Source organism: Diadema antillarum, unplaced genomic scaffold (assembly GCF_040938485.1).
Source record: "Diadema antillarum isolate AM-2024a unplaced genomic scaffold, OU_Dant_1.0 scf00000028, whole genome shotgun sequence".
Lineage (NCBI taxonomy): Eukaryota > Metazoa > Echinodermata > Echinoidea > Diadematoida > Diadematidae > Diadema > Diadema antillarum.
This window is the reverse complement of record NW_027270917.1, coordinates 4,383,999-4,400,731: the sequence shown is the minus strand read 5'-3', so window position 1 is coordinate 4,400,731 and position 16,733 is coordinate 4,383,999. Positions and strand designations below refer to the sequence as shown.

The window sequence follows — 16,733 nt, the reverse complement described above, 5'->3', positions numbered from 1 at the left end:
TGGAAGATTTGCTTTCTTCGTAGACGCAGGCCTGTACACATTGTACTAGCACTCTAAATTGCTTTCTTACGCTACCGGTACAGCATGATGAAAGATTACTGTAGATGGCGCAGTTCAACCATATGCAACAGAGCCTTCTCTGATAGGCAACAGCACTGATATGCAACCACATTTGCAGGGCATGCATGGTGTACAATAGTCTATTACCTAAACTGATTTGAAATAAAATTTGATAGACTGACATTTTTTCTTTCGCACAACTACAAATAATTGCCTCTTTCTAGCCAAAAACAATATTAAATACATTTGATTTGTATATAATCCTTTTTTTTTTTTGTTCATGTAACAGTTTAATAGATGTCATATGACAGTGTGGTACGCCTGGCAGCGTCTTAAGATGATTAGAATTTTAGACTACAACATAAACAATAACAACAACAACAACAGCCCAACAATAACAATACGAGCATGCAGCATACTCAGTATACGCAGTGCAGTAGTGTGCAAGTGTGGCTGGCAGGGTTTTTTTTAAGACGGCACAGATTGGGGCATGGCGCGTGTTAAACCTATGGGAAAAACGTTGGGTTAAGGTTTTTGGTTATGGTTATGGTTAGGGTTAGGGTTAGGGTTTGGGTTAGGGTTAGGGTTAGGGTTAGGGTTAGGGTTAGGGTTAGGGTTAGGGTTAGGGTTTGATGGTTAGGGTTAGGATTAGGATTAGGGTTAGGTTTAGGGATAGGGTGCCCGATAGATTTTTAGTTTCCCCAATCTGTGCCGTCTAAAAAAAAACACGCTGGCTGGCAGAAAGATGATCGCAGCGGAGTGCCGCCACTGAGTGCAGCGAGTGAGAATGGGAGTGGCCGATGCGATTGGATGACTGATATCATATTTGATATCTTTTATAGTATTATCTGTTGAATATGGTCACATTTATCATCACGCACTGAACAAGTATCATAAATGGTGAGGACCACGTGCTCCAGCTCCAATCGACATAGATCGTGATCCAAAGCGAAACTAAAGCTGAGATTGAAGTCCCATGTGTGTACATCTGTGTTTGTTGACGGTATTCCCCGAATAGGAGCGATTTGAGCGTGGCTGTGGGAAACCATACACGTGGATACATGGATGGTAAAGATGGGAAAGCTACAAGCATTTGAGGTTGTATTAGATGACAATAAAGATGCCTATATGCCAGGTGATACTATTCGGGGACAAGTGAGGATTCACCTTTCAGCGCCAAAAGGATATATTGCAGGTAATTATTACTACAGCAGCCAGTAGCGCCATGCCAGGCAGGGCCCAGAGCAGAGCCAGGAGGTCCGCTCGTGTTGGGTTTGGACTTTGGCATGTGGATAAGTTTGAAGCGGAATATCATGAATATAACTTATTCACTAGACAGAAAGATCCATCTGTCCGGAGGAGTCTTTTATTTTTTTGACGTTATGGAGGGGATTCCGTGAAGCCAGACGCAGTCTCCGTGGAACATATCCCCAACGACCGGATACAGACTGATCTTTCGGTCAACCAATTCCAATGCCATTATCTTTTTTTTTTCGTTGATGTTTTTACTGATCTATGCATGGGAAACCCGGCTTCTGTTTGTTTTGTTTTGTTATGTTTGCAACCATGATAAGCAGTGTAAGATAAACGAGAGCATCAGATATGTTTAGATTCGGTGATGATTGGTAATGTAACGTTACATGAAAATAATAAATACCACTTGGCCTTTACAGCCATTGATTGCAACATTCAGGTGTTCTGATTTGACATGACATGGCATGGAATTATCGTGTTACAAGACCAAACACACAAGAATACTGGATTGATCTTCATATGGTAGCGACAACTGAGAACTCATTAATTTCAGTTTACTGTGTATTAAAACCATAACTGGTTTCATTCCTTTTTTTTTGGGGGGGGGGGGGGGGTTGTTTTACTGCTTTATGACTGCCGATTATTTAACACTCAAGTATCTGTTACTAGGGTTTTTATTGCTCATCTTTCCATCTAGACACAGCCATAGTTTGATAGATCATCAATTTAACTAAAAGCTGGTCACTGAAAAGATTTTAATCAGTTGTGGATGATGATATCAGTATTACTCAAGGGAGTTGCTAACGTTGTTGTTGTTGTTTTAGGTTTAATGGCAATCAGTCATAATTTTGACTATTTTTGCCAGACTATATGATATCTATATTTCCCTATAAATTAATTATCAATATTTCTTAACAATTTCAAATTCTATCATAATATACATATTTCTTTTATTTCCAACCATATTTTTTTTTTTTTTAAATAAAAATTTATTGTTATCCTCGCTTAGTCAAAACGGCCATGTTGCCACCCTTAGATCTGTCTAACCAACCCGGCAAAGTGCATTTCGCAGGCTTCTCAGGCGTGCGCCCTAGGTAACTCGAGAAAGATGGTGGCGACCGTCATGCCTGAGCGTGTGGAGAACAATTTTCCGACATAATCCAAATACAAATATATTCATTGTATTTATCTGTATGTAGCGAACATTTGTGGGCAGAATCAAGGGTGCAAATGATGAAGAAAGGTGAACTGGTGGTAGGCCTATACCTTCAACAAATTCTAATGTATAATAAAACATGTATACTAATCTTCCCAATACTAATATACAGTAATACTTAACATACTGCGGCATATAATATAATATGCATGTGTGTATATGCCTATATATATATATATATACACACACATACCTACTCATGTATACATCTGAAATCATACAAATACACGTTCACATAATATCAATAATTTACTGTATTACAAATTTTACAAAATAAATATTTCTACTTTACGCTTCATTATAAAAATACTACATTATAATCTTTAAGGTTCGTCAAACTTATCCTTGACTCAAACGATTTGTCCTGTACACAGATGTGATTTAGCAATGGAATTTTGAATATTTCGATTTTCAGACGTTAGGAGTTTAATGATATCAGAGTCACAATTTGTGTTGGTTTCTACCATTAACATGGCTCTTTCTATTGTATATTTCGGGCATTCTATTAGAAAATGTTTAACTGTTTCAGGAGTGGGGCAATAGGGGCAGTTTCCTGTGGGGTGTTTTGCTATTTTACTAAATCATAGTTAAGGCCGAGACAGCCCATTCTCAACCTGTGTATAATCATTTCATGTTGTTTAGAAAGATGACATGTGAATGGCTGAAAATTTACAGATGATTGGATGGTTTTTAGAAAGGAGGTTGAGTTATTCCATTTACTTTGCCATTTAACCCCGGGGTGCTGTAACCAGTGATGTACGTGTTGGGCTTGCTGGTGCGGTTAGGGAGTTACAAGAGAGTTTCATGTGAAGTACACTGATTAGTCCATGACTAGCAAAAAAAAAAGAAGAGTATGATTACCACATATTAATAATGACTTCACAATACTTTCAGTCAGCTAGGAGATTCAGATTTCAGTTTTACATACTGAGGGAAAACAAAATGACGCAAAGCAGAAGTTTACATTGTATATCCATCCTCACCATTTCCCCAGTAAGAAATGAATGACATTTTCTCACTCGGGTAAGGATACTAGTAGACAATGATCAGAAACAAACCAATCAATCTTTCTCAATAATGAGCTGTGTTCATGTTATTATTGTTAGCTCTGTTGTAACACAATGCCATATATAATATGGCATTTGTACTTCGTTTTTTCATGACCGTATCATTTCTATTTCCTTGCAGGACTAAAGGTTGAATGCAAAGGAAAGGCTCGTACCTACTGGACGAAAGAGACAGAAGAAAATGATGTGAAAAAGGTGAAAGTTTACAAGAAGAAATTTATACTCTTCAAAGTGCAAAGCACGCTATGGGGTATTACTGGTGAGTGTTGCAACTTTCTATTTTGTGATCTCTTTGTTGCTTCAGTTATATAAACTGTACTAGTATTTGGTACATGACCAAAGTTTAAACAAACAAACAAACAAACAAACAAACAAACAAACAAACAAACAAACAAACAGTAAAACTTAGCCCTGTAGGCTGAAATGAAATTTATGATTTGCAAAATGATTATGAATATAAAAACAAGTGGAAATAGTTTTCTGACCACGCATTATCATCATATCTGCCATCACTATAATTTGTAGTATTTGTATGCAGAGCAATTTATTTTCAGTGCAGTGTAGTTGTCTGCAGGTGTGATAATGATTGACATTGGGGTTTTTTAAATTTTTGTTTGTTTGTTTGTTTTTTGTAAATTCAGGAGCTAATGTGTTCTCTGCCACAAGACTTGAGCTCGCTGCTGGGAATCACACTTTCCCTTTCCAGTTGACGTTGCCCAGTCTCCACACACCACCGCCTATAGAGAGCAAGTATGGCTGGGTGCGATACTACCTCACTGCTGTCATCGAGAGACCGTGGAAGTTCAGTCACAAAACAAGGCGCTACCTTTGCATTTGGAGCATAAAAAACATGAACAGCATTCCAAGTGTCTTTGTAAGTTGCTGTAAATTGCTGTTACTTTGTTAAATATCAATACCGGTATACCGTATTCATGATGAAATGTTAAGTGCATGCAATATTATGCATGAGTAGTCAAACATTTTGCAATTCATGTTCATATTGTGAAACTTGTTGAAATCATAAAGAATCAAGAGTCTTTCTGTGCTAGTGAGTCAAACTTGCACAAATTTCTTAACAGACCTATGGACGGGAAATATAATGTGGCACAAAGAGGGCTAAATATATTTTTTTTCCATAAACATGGTTCACTCCAGGAATGCACACTGCTAAGGGTGGGATTTCACGGAGCACGCGAACGATTTGCGAATGACGCGAATGGCAAAATCCAGCATTCGCATTTTAGTCTGCAAAAGATCGCCAAACAAACGTGAGGGTTCGGAAGCGTCGTCAATTGTTCGCGAATGTCGTTTTTACTTCGGCGATAATTTCAAAAAAGTTTGAAATTTTTTGCGAACCTTTTCCGCACACTTAGTCGGGATTTGCTCGTGAATTGTTCTCGAAAGTGTCTTTAAAGCTTCGCCATATGCGCAAGACCTTCGCAAGACACGCGCAATGTTCGCAAAATGTTCGTGAAACCCCAAACAGACTCCGAAACTTCGGAGAAAGTCTCGCGTATGTTACGCGAAATCTGCGAAGTTTTTCCGATCATTTTACGACGTAATCGCGAACTGTTCGCGTACCTTTTGAGACATTCTCGCGAACGTTTAGCGCACGTTTGAGGGATGTATGCCCTGTACGTTTTCTACAAATAAAAATCGTAGTATACATCTAAACATCAAACAATTAAATATTAACAACTATAGTAACGAAAGAAATTAAAGACTAGCAAAGAGAAAGAATATTTGATATACAAAAAAAAATCGCAGAATACACTTAAAATCAATCTTAAAGGGAAGGTAAACCCCAAGAGCAATGTGGATTGAGTGGAAGCAGCAGCATTAGTAGAACACATCAGTGAAAGTTTGAGGAAAATCGGACAATCGATGCAAAAGTTATGAATTTTTAAAGTTTTTATGTTGGAACTGCTGGATGAGGAGACTACTAGAGGTTATGACGTATGAGTGGACAACAATACCAAGAAAATATAAAGAAATTTCTGCAAAAATCCATTTTTCATGAAAATTACAAATTCCATCAACTTGATATTGACATATGTTAAGGGTAGCAATTATTCTTCCTGCTTTCTGAAAGCGGTTGGTCCATTGCTCTTTCATAATTCCAGAAAAGTGAATTTTTGTTGAATTTCCTTTATATTTTCTTTGTATTGTTGTCCACTCATACGTCATATCCTCTAGTAGTCTCCTCATCCAGCGGTTCCAACACCAAAACTTTAAAAATTCATAACTTTTGCATCGATTGTCCGATTTTCCTCAAACTTTCACTGATGTGTTCTACTAATGTTGCTGCTTTCACTCACTCCACATTGTTCTTTGGGTTTACCTTCCCTTTAAGTATGTAAATTTCATTTGAACTATAGAGATTATGTGTTGGAGGAACTGCAAAAAAAAAGGAACAAATGCTTTACTAGTGGAGATACGTCCTAGGGGGAAAAAATGTAGGCAAACACACGATAGAGAAATGAGAGAAAAAGAAAGGAGAAATACAGGAAAGAAAAAAAAAATCAACTCAAGAAAGCTTTTTGAGTTGATTTTTTTCTTGCTTCCACCTCTCCTTGCTACATTTTCTCCCATGATTATTGAAAATGTTTCGTTGTTCGCATTTGCGTCGCGTGTTCTTCGTGTACGTAACATGCTGTACTTTAGCAATGATACACACGACAATCGCACATACGTCGTGGGAACTTCGCACAAATTGCGCAAGAATAGTTTTCGGCTTCATTGTCGGAAAACATTCGGAGAAAAACTTTTCCGAATGTTGGATTTTGTCATTCGCGTCCTTCGCAAATCGTTCGCGTGCTCCGTGAAATCCCACCCTAACAGTGGACACACACTAGCCATTGGTGTTTTCATTTGCCCCCAAGGACCAGGGCTCCATTTCATAAAAGATGTTAGGATTCCAACTCTAGCTGGAATGGCAACTTCCAGTGATAGCAACAGCCAATTAGGAAGCTGTATTCTCATCATTACCATGACATTGCCATTCCAGCAAGAGTTGCTGTCATATCAACTTTTTATGGAATGTGGCCCAGAAGGCCAAGCATCCTATCAAAATGCATTGCGAATGTTTTTTTTAAAGAACAGGACGGAAAGCCATAACAGGACAGAGAAACTCAGACTTTTTAGGCTGTGTATTCAATCAGCAGCCAGTTGGAGGTGAAAATGCCTTAACCCTCTTTGCAAACTGATATCTTAAAATGTCACTGATAATGTACAGGGTATCCTTGCTTTCAGCTGTGATGGAGGTGATGACTCTCCCTCTGCTGCTTGCAGGTTCCCCTGAGTACTATCGCACAGAAGAGGGTCTGCTGCTTGTTCTGTGAGTCGGGACTGTTCAGCATGTGCGTGACCATCGACAAGCGCGGCTATTGCCCCGGAGAGTCCATCCTGATCACCATCGAGCTCAGCAACCGAACGTCCAGAGACGTTTCTTCCCTGTCTGCTGTCTTGACTCAGGTATTCTGATTAAACCAAAACCCTGACAGAATGTCTATCATATGCCAAATGAAGCAGTGGTAGGTCAACAAAATATCCCTCTCCTTATTAAAGGGTGTGTAGTTCTGGTTGAGGCGAGGATTTAGCTTTCAATGTTTTGCGAGATATTCAGAAAACACTCTATGAGATGTCAAAGAGCATGCAATTCTAAGGGGTATCAAAAGTTTATTTGATGAAAATCGGTTTTGAAATGGCCGAGATATCCAAAAACAAGGTGAAACAAAGAGATCCTAATAAAAGGCGTGGGTTGTCGCCTTTTATTATTATCACTTTTTTTGATATCTCAGCCATTTGAAAACCAATTTTCATCAAATAAGTGTTGAATCCTTCTTAGATTTACATGTTCTTTCATATTTCATAAGAGGTTTCTCATTATCTCACTAAGGAATGTTCAAAACATGAATCCCCACCTCAACTAGTACTGTACAGTCCCTTTAACAATGGGTGTATGTCTGGCACACTTGTTAATCAAGAGTTTTGCTCAGTATTTTGTCACATTACCTTATATCAGAAATTGTGAGTATAAAGTCCAGATATTTTGTCATTCTATGAATCACTTGATGTTGTGGTTGATTGCTGTGACATTTTCACAAAGATTCATTCTCCAAAGCAGCACACAAACTGAACACACATATCTACATGAGTGGTACTGCATTTGCATGTCTATGCAGTATAATCAGACATAATTTTATTTGGAGCATTCCTTCCTGACAATAAATTAGAAGAAAATTCAAAGTGCTTTCCACACATTTCTGCATTATATTGCTCACAATACTTAAAAATGTCATTTTGCAGGGACGTGGGTCCATTGTATGTAGTGGACCTCCCCTGTACCCGCTGGTCAAAACAATGACCGTTCAGATGCTTACTTCTTTTAGCTTGTAATGCCATATGTTCTATTTGAAAATGATGAAAATGGTATGAAAAGCTAAAAAAACGAATGGGTGGCTTTGGGCATTTTAGGGAGTAATAAGACGGGCCTTTTAGGGAGTAGTAAGACGGGCGGTTCAGTGACTTATGGGTTGAATACAATTCACCGTCTTTCTTCCATTGTTGACGCTGCCAGCATGATGATATGAAAAGAACCTTTGAATAAGTTCATACATGTCGTTTGATCTCACCTTCATGTACACACACCCACAGCATGCTGAGTATAATGCCACCAATACGCGTGAAGCGGTGATGACCATCGATACAGTGATCAAAAAGATCAAATTTGAGGGCTATAATGCACATGCAACGGTGACCTTTGACCGAACGCCAATGCTGATTACCCCAGTTCCTGCCAACGACTTTGATGCGTGCGGCAACATCAATGTGGAATACAATCTCAAGGTATGCATGATATTTCAATGAATTTGAGGCACTAGATGAAAATGAAGCTAGAGCAGTGGTGCATTTTTTAGTATCTTAAGTGTTTGGTGAGCTCACATTTTGTAAATATACTTCAGTATTCTAAAGACAAATGGTATTAAATTGATAGGACACAAGTTGAACTGCACAGCGGGAAGACATTTTTTAAAGGGATGGTATAGTACTGGTGGAGATGAGGATTCAGCTTTTAACCCGTTGAGGACGAGTCCGGAGTATACTCGGGTAAGCGTCAATGGCAAATGCGTGTTGTAGCAAAATCAAACCGGGTTAATTTTTGCAAGATACTTTGAAACCACTTTATGAAATGTTGAAGAGCATACAATTCCATGAGGAACTTGAATTTTATTTGATGAAAATTGGTTTTGAAATGACTAAGATATTAAAAAAAAAACACAGAAAAAAATCCCAATAAAAGGTGGGTCCCACCTCGCCCATTTCAAAACCAAATTTCATCAATTGAACTTTGAATTCCTCTTAGAATTACATGCTCTTTCATATTTCGTAAGAGGTTTCTCATTATCTAGAAAAAAAAGATCATCAAAAAACGTTAGAAACATGAAGTCCCATCCCATCTCAACTATACCATCCCTTCCATAGGTGAGATGTAAGGGGAGTTCAGCAGTGCCCCCTATTTCTTACCATTGCTTGTCATAAGTACACATACCATGTTATTCAATTATTAGAGATGACAGTACTGTATATAGTAGAACATGCTTCTGTTTTATTTGTGTCTTGTCACTTGCTGGTATTGCAGTTGTGCACAGTAATTTTCCCCACACACCAGGAATTGGGTGAAGATTTTATTTGCCTCTCCCAGCTGTATTGGTGTGGTGGCATGATCCACAGTGCCACCTTTTTCTATCCATAGGTGTTTGATATACCAGTATGCCATGTCCTTGCTCGTATAATAGTGGCTAGCAACACATGCTGACTATACAACAGAGATGGCTATTACAAAATATGATAATCTTAAACATGATGGTATTATGTTCCTACAATAATCCAGTGTTTTTAATCCATAATTGTGTGCTAGGAAAGCTTTCCCCAAGGTATGAGTGTAGTTGCTTTCGAACAAGCCCTCTAAAGCCAAGTAAACTGTATCAGAAGATGGCATTTGGAAGCAGTGGAACATTTTTTATTGGAATTAAGCTTAAACTGCTAACAGATATGGCAGTGAAGGGTTTTGGTATGTGTCTGAATTTCTTTTATAAATTTTTTGTGCCTGGGATACATTTAGACTCTGTAGAATGAAGGAGAGAAAATGTTATCATGCAAGTAAAACATTACACTAAAGCTAAAGAAGGACCTTTGCTTTCAGTCATGCAGATAGTGACTGGTGTCTTCCCTGAGATGTGACTTTCATTCTAATAAATGTTCCCAACAAGATGTTTAGAATGTTGACACAGTGTTTCCTTTCTTCATGTACATGTATTTTGCTGCTCCTGTTTTAACTCATGCAGGTGAAGGCAAGACTTAGTGGGTCACCCTCATCAGCCATAGTGAAGCATCCAATTACCATAGGAACTGTGCCTGCTCTACCCGATCAGCCAGGACCTACCATTCCTCCGACAGTGCCACCAGTGCAGTCTTCAGCCCACCAAGCATACCCGCCAGCTCATCCTGGGGTGTCCCAAGCCGGGTACCAGCCCCAAGCAGTAGGCCCTCAGCAAGTGTACCCGCCGCCATCAAATGTGGCTCCATCGCATGGGTACCTCCCACCCGAGGTGACAGTGCAAGGAGGGTTTGCCCTGTCCCAAGCTGCTGGGCAGGCAGGGAACTTGCCTTCACAGGTCAGAGCACAGGTACATGGGTACCTCCCACCCGAGGTGATGGTGCAAGGAGGGTTTGCCCCGTCCCAAGCTGCTGGGATGGCAGGGAACTTGCCTTCACAGGTCAGAGCACAGGTCCATTTCGACCCGCAGATGGGTTTGTTGACTCAGATGCAGCCGGGATTCCAGCCACCTCCACAGATGGGGCCCCAAACCCAGGTTCAACCACAACAAGGGTACTTCACACCCCAACAGTGCAAGGATGAGCCAAATATACCACCTCCAGACTACGTCTCTGTGATGCAGGGTGAAAAGGGAACAAATATTGGTGCTGCATCATTACCCAGTCAGCCCCAGGTTGCAGGTGTGACATGCAGTGACCAGAGATGTAAGAGTTCAAATTTGGTCTGATTTCAGATTTTTTTAATTTTTTTTTTACTCTGCCCAGAACCCACTTTTCGGACTTTTTTTTTGCACTTCAAATGCATTGAAACATGCACAGTTTATAATGCACTCTAGACTTTTTTGTCTCGCCCACCGGAGGTGAAGGCGAGACTAAGGGATCCAAATGGCATCCGTCCGTCGTCCGTCCGTCGTCCGTCGTCCGTCCGTCGTCCGTCACAAATGTTAAAGTTTACCTGCAAGACTCTCTTATGATGCATAACTTGGCAACTGTTACAGCAATGGCAGCTATAATTGGGTGATAGAAGCACTAGGGGTATCTTCATGTTATGGTGTTGTCGGAGGTCATGTGATGTCAAAGGTTATTTGAGGTCATATATTAAAGAGTATGTGCAAGTCTCACTTTTCTATGTTAAAGTTTACCTGCAAGACTCTCTGTTGACAAATAACTTCACATAAGTTGCTTGGATTACAACCTAACTTGGATTATAGATGCACCGGGGGTACCTTCATGTTATGGTGCCGTTGGAGGTCACAGGATAAGGTCAAAGGTCATTTGAGGTCATACATTAAAGTTTACTTGCAAGACTCTTATCACACGTAACTCGACACATGTTGCTACAATGGCAAACAGACTTGGGTGGTGGATGCACTGGGGGTACCTTCATGTTATGGTGCCGTAAGAGGTCACGTGATAAGGTCAAAGTTCATTTGAGGTCATACGTTAAAGTTTACTTGCAAGACTCTCTTATCACATGTAACTCAGCACATGTTGCTGCAATGGCAATCAAACTTGGGTGATGGTAGATGTCTCATGGGAAGTTGAAGGTTACCACAAGGTCAAAGGTCACAGACAGGGGTCAACGAACTTTTAGGGCCCAATGTTAAGTTTTTAGGGCGCAATTCGTTTATGGCTCATAACTTTTGATCCCTTTGTCCGTTTGTGACCAAACTTGGATGGAAGATGTCCCTTTGGGAGGTGAAGGTCGTCACAAGGTCAAAGGTCACAGACAGGGGTCAACAGACTTTAAGGGCCCAATGTTATGTTTTTAGGGCGCATTTTGATTGTGGCTCATAACTTTTGATCCCTATGTCCATTTGTGACCAAACTTGGACGGTAGATGTCCCTTGGGGAGTTAAAGGTCATCACAAGGTCAAAGGTCACAGAAAGGGGTCAACAAATTTTCAGGGCCCAATGTTAAGTCATATGGCGCGTTTCGATTATGGCTCATTACTTTTGATCCCTTTGTCCGTTTGTGACCAAACTTGCATGGTAAATGTCCCTTGGGGTGTTGAAGGTCACCCAAGGTCAAAGGTCATAAGCAGGTCAATTAATTTCTGGGAGTTCTAAAAAATATTAATTCCTTCTACGTGAATGGGCGAGACATAATTTGGCACTTGCCTTGTTTTTCATACATACATTTCAGATTCTTTTTTTGCATAATGTACTCTCACACCCCTGAGTGACTTGATCGGAGAGTAGTCACCAAATATTCCTTCCTGAATAATCATATCTTTCATAATATGTCACTTTCTGAAATGCAGACATTTTGCTCATGTAATGAGTTGGGAAAACATTGCAATTTGCCAAGGGATTCTCGGTAAAGCGTGTTGCATATGATTATGACTGTTCATGCTCGGTCTGATATTAGCATTAAATCCTTTAACTAGAGAAGCACTCTGAGAGCGCAGACCTCCGCCAAGCATGCAGCCCATTTCCACCCGCACTGATCTTGTTCTTCCACAGAGATCAGTGATTTCCACTCATACGTACTGCATTGTGTACTGAAAGTCTCCCAATTTCCCAATATAGAAGCCTTTGTTACATCATAAGTCCTCAGCTGCACAGCGCGCCTCGCCCTAGCAGAAACTAGAGCACACGCTTTAGTGCGCGCATGCAAACCTCAAATACGCGAAGCCTGAACTCCCAAGTTCATTGACCCTACCTGCCAAAATATCAAAAATCCTTCATAAATTTCCGAAAAATTCTCGGATCACTACCAAAAGTTAATCGTTTGTGACTTGTGTCATTCTCAACCTTTCCTGCAAGTTTTATCCCCATCCGTTAGCTACTTTTTGAGTTATTTTGCACACAGACAAACTAACTAACTAACTAACTAACGAACAAACACACAAACCAACGGTAACGAAAACATAACTTCCTCCTCTGGCGGAGGTAATAAGTATGACACAGCTCTGCATAGCTCAAATGTTGAATTATGACTAAAAGTGTATAAAGAAAGAAATACTAATATGGAAAGGCGTGCATTTTTCATGCATGTTGAATTTTTGTAATAAGCTTATTAGAAGAGATTTCATGTGTGCAGGAACTTACAGCAAGGCAAACATGAACAAGTGTACATGAGAAAAGCATGAAGTGAAAATATGTTATCCAAATCCATACTGGACATCCCAGTCAAGCTTTTCAAAGCTTATGACGATCCACACTAATGTATTGCATATTTCATGTACAAACAATGTTCATATTTGTGAATGCCGATAGTCTATATGTACATGCATTTTGTGAGTAAATCAAATCAAATCAAGTTAAATCAAATGAGATGCACACATAAAAAAATAAAACTTTTAAGGTTGATCTATGCAACAGATGTTCTTGTGATGGCAGCATGTGGATTTACACTTTACAAAATGCAATCAACCAACATACATGGAAATACGTCTCTTATTTTGTACATTAAACTCATTTTTATATGTTTTGTAAGACAATGTAGTGGAAAGCGTGGATGCATGAGATCTGTAAAGTTGTAGCACATATTTTGAAATGTGAGACTGTGATATCTGTAGTGTCATATGTTGTGAGTGTGCATTTGAGTGATTAATTGCTGTGTTTGCCCATTCTTTGTGCGTTCATAATTGCAGTGCAGCAATGGCCGACACCGCATTTCAGACCGGCTGCATCGGGTGAAGAAACCATTGTTGGCAAGGCCTACTACTTTGGTACCATGAGGTATGCGCCCAAGTACCCTTACTACTCAATTGGCACTGGCAGTCAGGAGCAGGCACCGGTCACTGCACAGTCACAGCTTCAGCAGCAGCAGCCGTTTGCCTCCAACCCCTTCCAGCAACCGCCGGTCATGCCCACAGCACCAGCAGAGGAAATCAGAATGCTGGAAGGTCTGCCCACTGAGACAGCAACATTTTTGTAGTACGGCCTTCATTTTTCCTTTCTTCTATTTTTGTCTTTCTCATTTTACTTAGTACTGGTCAAAACCGTGGAATCCTCTGCATGTCTTGTTTGAATATGATAAGTGGTTTTGCATGTATAGATGCAATATGTATTTAGGGTTACCAAAGTCAGCAGGCAATATCTGCCCTACTACCATTATGACCAATTACTTAAAGGAATGTCAATATTGGTGAAAGAACTTGCTGATTACATTAGATCCCCAAACATGTTTTGATGTATTTGATAAACTTTATATCCAATTTCTCCCTAATTAGAAGAGTTCCATCCCCCTCTAGCTTGCTGCATTGACTCAGGGAATACATACACAGTGCACTCTCGTTATAACGAAATGGTCAGGACCGGCAGTTTTCTTTCATTATAACGAAATTTCGTTATAACCGAACAAATACAAAACGAAAACAAGGAAGCCACGCATATATGATATTCTGTTTGTTGAATACTCGTCATACACTGGAAAGCTATGTGAACATTAAAACAAATAGTTAATCAATTTCAGATTATTGTATTACAATAACGCAAGTTCCGCTCGGAAACTCTGCATGACACACCAAGCGAACACAGTGATGTGACGTGTTTGCCCATGCAGAGACGCTGTAAATTCCTTGTTCCGCTACGTATTTTCGAAAGCAATCCGCATTTTGTTATAATGGAGCACATTTCTTTTGTTTTTCTTTGTCAGTGGTGCTCGGAAAAGACTTCGTTATAACGAAAATTTCGCTATAACCGTGTTTGTTACAAGCGAATTTTGTACCATAGACTTTAATGCCGATAATTTTGGGACCAGAAGTTTTACTTCGTTATAAAGAAATTTTGTTATAATCGTGTTCGTTGTAACGGAAGTGCACTGTAGGTACTTTCAGTGCATCTCATTGGAATCGCTCCAAAGAAAAAAAAAAGACCTCTACTCTGAAATCTGCTCATGTAATGATGTGACCGAGTCTAAACCGTAAAAGGGCCCCCTCCATGACATTTCGGTGCTATAATTCTGTAACGCAAGAAGGCCTTGGCACGAGGCTTCTTGACTTTCTTTGTTCTAGTCTCCCGCAACTTTTGAGACCAAATCGCAAAGCGAAATCCACCCCCCTACAGTTTTAGCATAGCCGAAAAAAGCCTGGCCTGATTTGGGTTAATGCATGAATGAAAAAGACATGGCTTTCTTTTATTTGTGAAAGTGTGCATGGTACTGTGGCATATCTTCAGGGCATGCTATCTTATCTTCAAACACAGACAAACAAACAGACAAACAAATAGACACAGAGAGGACCAAATAAGACAGATTGTTCTGTTGTGCACCTCCCCAGTGGTCTCACTATGTAACTGACTGATGGTAATATAGCCAACTCTGCTTAATTAAGTCAATGGCGTATAGTAAGTGTCAAATGATTGACCAAGTCATTGAAATAAAAAGGTCCTAAATTATGTTTTTATCCTTACATATGTATTCCTGTGTATATGCACAAGTCAAATATTGTCTCAAGTCAATGCATTCTTGTCATTCTCGTCAAGATTGACTTACATGAAGATGGCAGTTCTTGTATTCTATGCGAATTCTTTTTTTTTATGATAATGAAATCAATCTAAAATTATCAATATATCTTTGTTTGAATCAGGTGTAACTGGATATTACTAGTACAGCAAAGACTAACTTTAGGTATCATTTATATTGACAGATTATATGTGTAATACTCACATGTCTTGAACACTATTAAGAAATTTTCATAATTGTGATTGGTTTGTGTGATGAGGTGTAAATTTAGGAACATCAGATCATATTACAATCATGCTGTGAAAAAAATCACCACCAGCCTTGGAAATGAACAAATTGAATTGATAGTAAGTAGCAGAAAATGTTGTAAATTCTAGTGAGTAAAATATACTTGAATTTGTTGTGTCAATTTTTTTTTTTTTTTTTTTTACTGCTGCATAGGTGTGACGTTTGTTTTCTTTTCTATTCTAAGAAAGGAGTCATGTTTGTTGTATGCTGCCCTTGTCAAGACAACCCCAGTTAACACTGGACTACAAGCTTTCTTGCTCAGTTATTTGATCAAATGTTAAGAGTTCTTCTTCAAATTATTTTAGAGTATGAGTCTGTTCATGCAACCCCATTCAAACCTTGAAAAGATAATGCGCTGAAATAGTAAACAAACAATGACTGCTATGAGGGGCACAGTTAAAATTATGGGCCCAAGGTGATGTGGAAACCGTAACTGTGCCCGAAGTGAAGCTGAGGGCATAGTTATGGTTTTCACATCACTGAGGGCCTACATAATTTTAACTGTGCCCCGAATATCAAGCTGTCATTATTTGTTTTATGTACTGAAAATATAGAATCTGAAATAAAGATACCGAAAAATATAGATTCTAGTCTCTTTTACAGCACTCGTAATCAACGCTGATCGACAGCGCGGCGGTCATATCATTGGTGCGTACGTATGAGTGATCATCTATGTGTAAGGGGTTGCGACTGTCTCCAAACCTATTTACAGGGCACAGTGACCGCTAGTCTCTTTTACAGCACGCTGATCGAATGCGCGGCGGTCATATCATTGGTGCGTACATATGAGCGATCTATGTATACGGGGTCGCGACTGTCTCCAAACCTATTTACAGGGCACAGTTGTTTTACTGTGCCTAGGCCCCGGGCACAGTAAATCAAAAATGGGGCACAGCTATTTTCATGACTCCACTTTTAATCAATCAGATGAGAGGATTCTATATATTATGAGGTATATAACTTGGAATAGGGACTATTGAAGTAGGGATTATTCCTTTGCTCAGCATCTTGCCACATTTTAACTATTTTTTTTAAACTTGAGAATACAAGCGCAGTTGCCAAATCAGCTATCGCAGGGCTAATAGATTTGCACATT

At 39.5% G+C, this 16,733-nt stretch overlaps 1 protein-coding gene across 1 annotated transcript; it reads left to right on the top strand.

Annotated features, from left to right (window-relative positions):
- The first annotated feature begins 830 nt into the window (after nt 1-830).
- On the top strand, nt 831-14,408 carry LOC139735961 (uncharacterized). Its single transcript, XM_071646717.1, has 7 exons — nt 831-1,255; nt 3,719-3,856; nt 4,239-4,471; nt 6,889-7,071; nt 8,254-8,445; nt 9,945-10,641; nt 13,536-14,408. The coding sequence occupies exons 1-7, from the start codon at nt 1,126-1,128 to the stop codon at nt 13,820-13,822; spliced, it is 1,860 nt and encodes a 619-aa protein (XP_071502818.1). The 5' UTR covers nt 831-1,125; the 3' UTR covers nt 13,823-14,408.
- Nucleotides 14,409-16,733: the final 2,325 nt, after the last annotated feature.

Bases quoted from the DNA above. Each gene is read 5' to 3' on its own strand.
- LOC139735961 (XM_071646717.1), top strand. From the start codon at position 1,126: ATGGTAAAGATGGGAAAGCTACAAGCATTTGAGGTTGTATTAGATGAC. The intron at 1,256-3,718 runs GTAATTATTACT...ATTTCCTTGCAG, and splicing joins GCCAAAAGGATATATTGCAG to GACTAAAGGTTGAATGCAAA. The intron at 4,472-6,888 runs GTAAGTTGCTGT...TGCTGCTTGCAG, and splicing joins ACAGCATTCCAAGTGTCTTT to GTTCCCCTGAGTACTATCGC.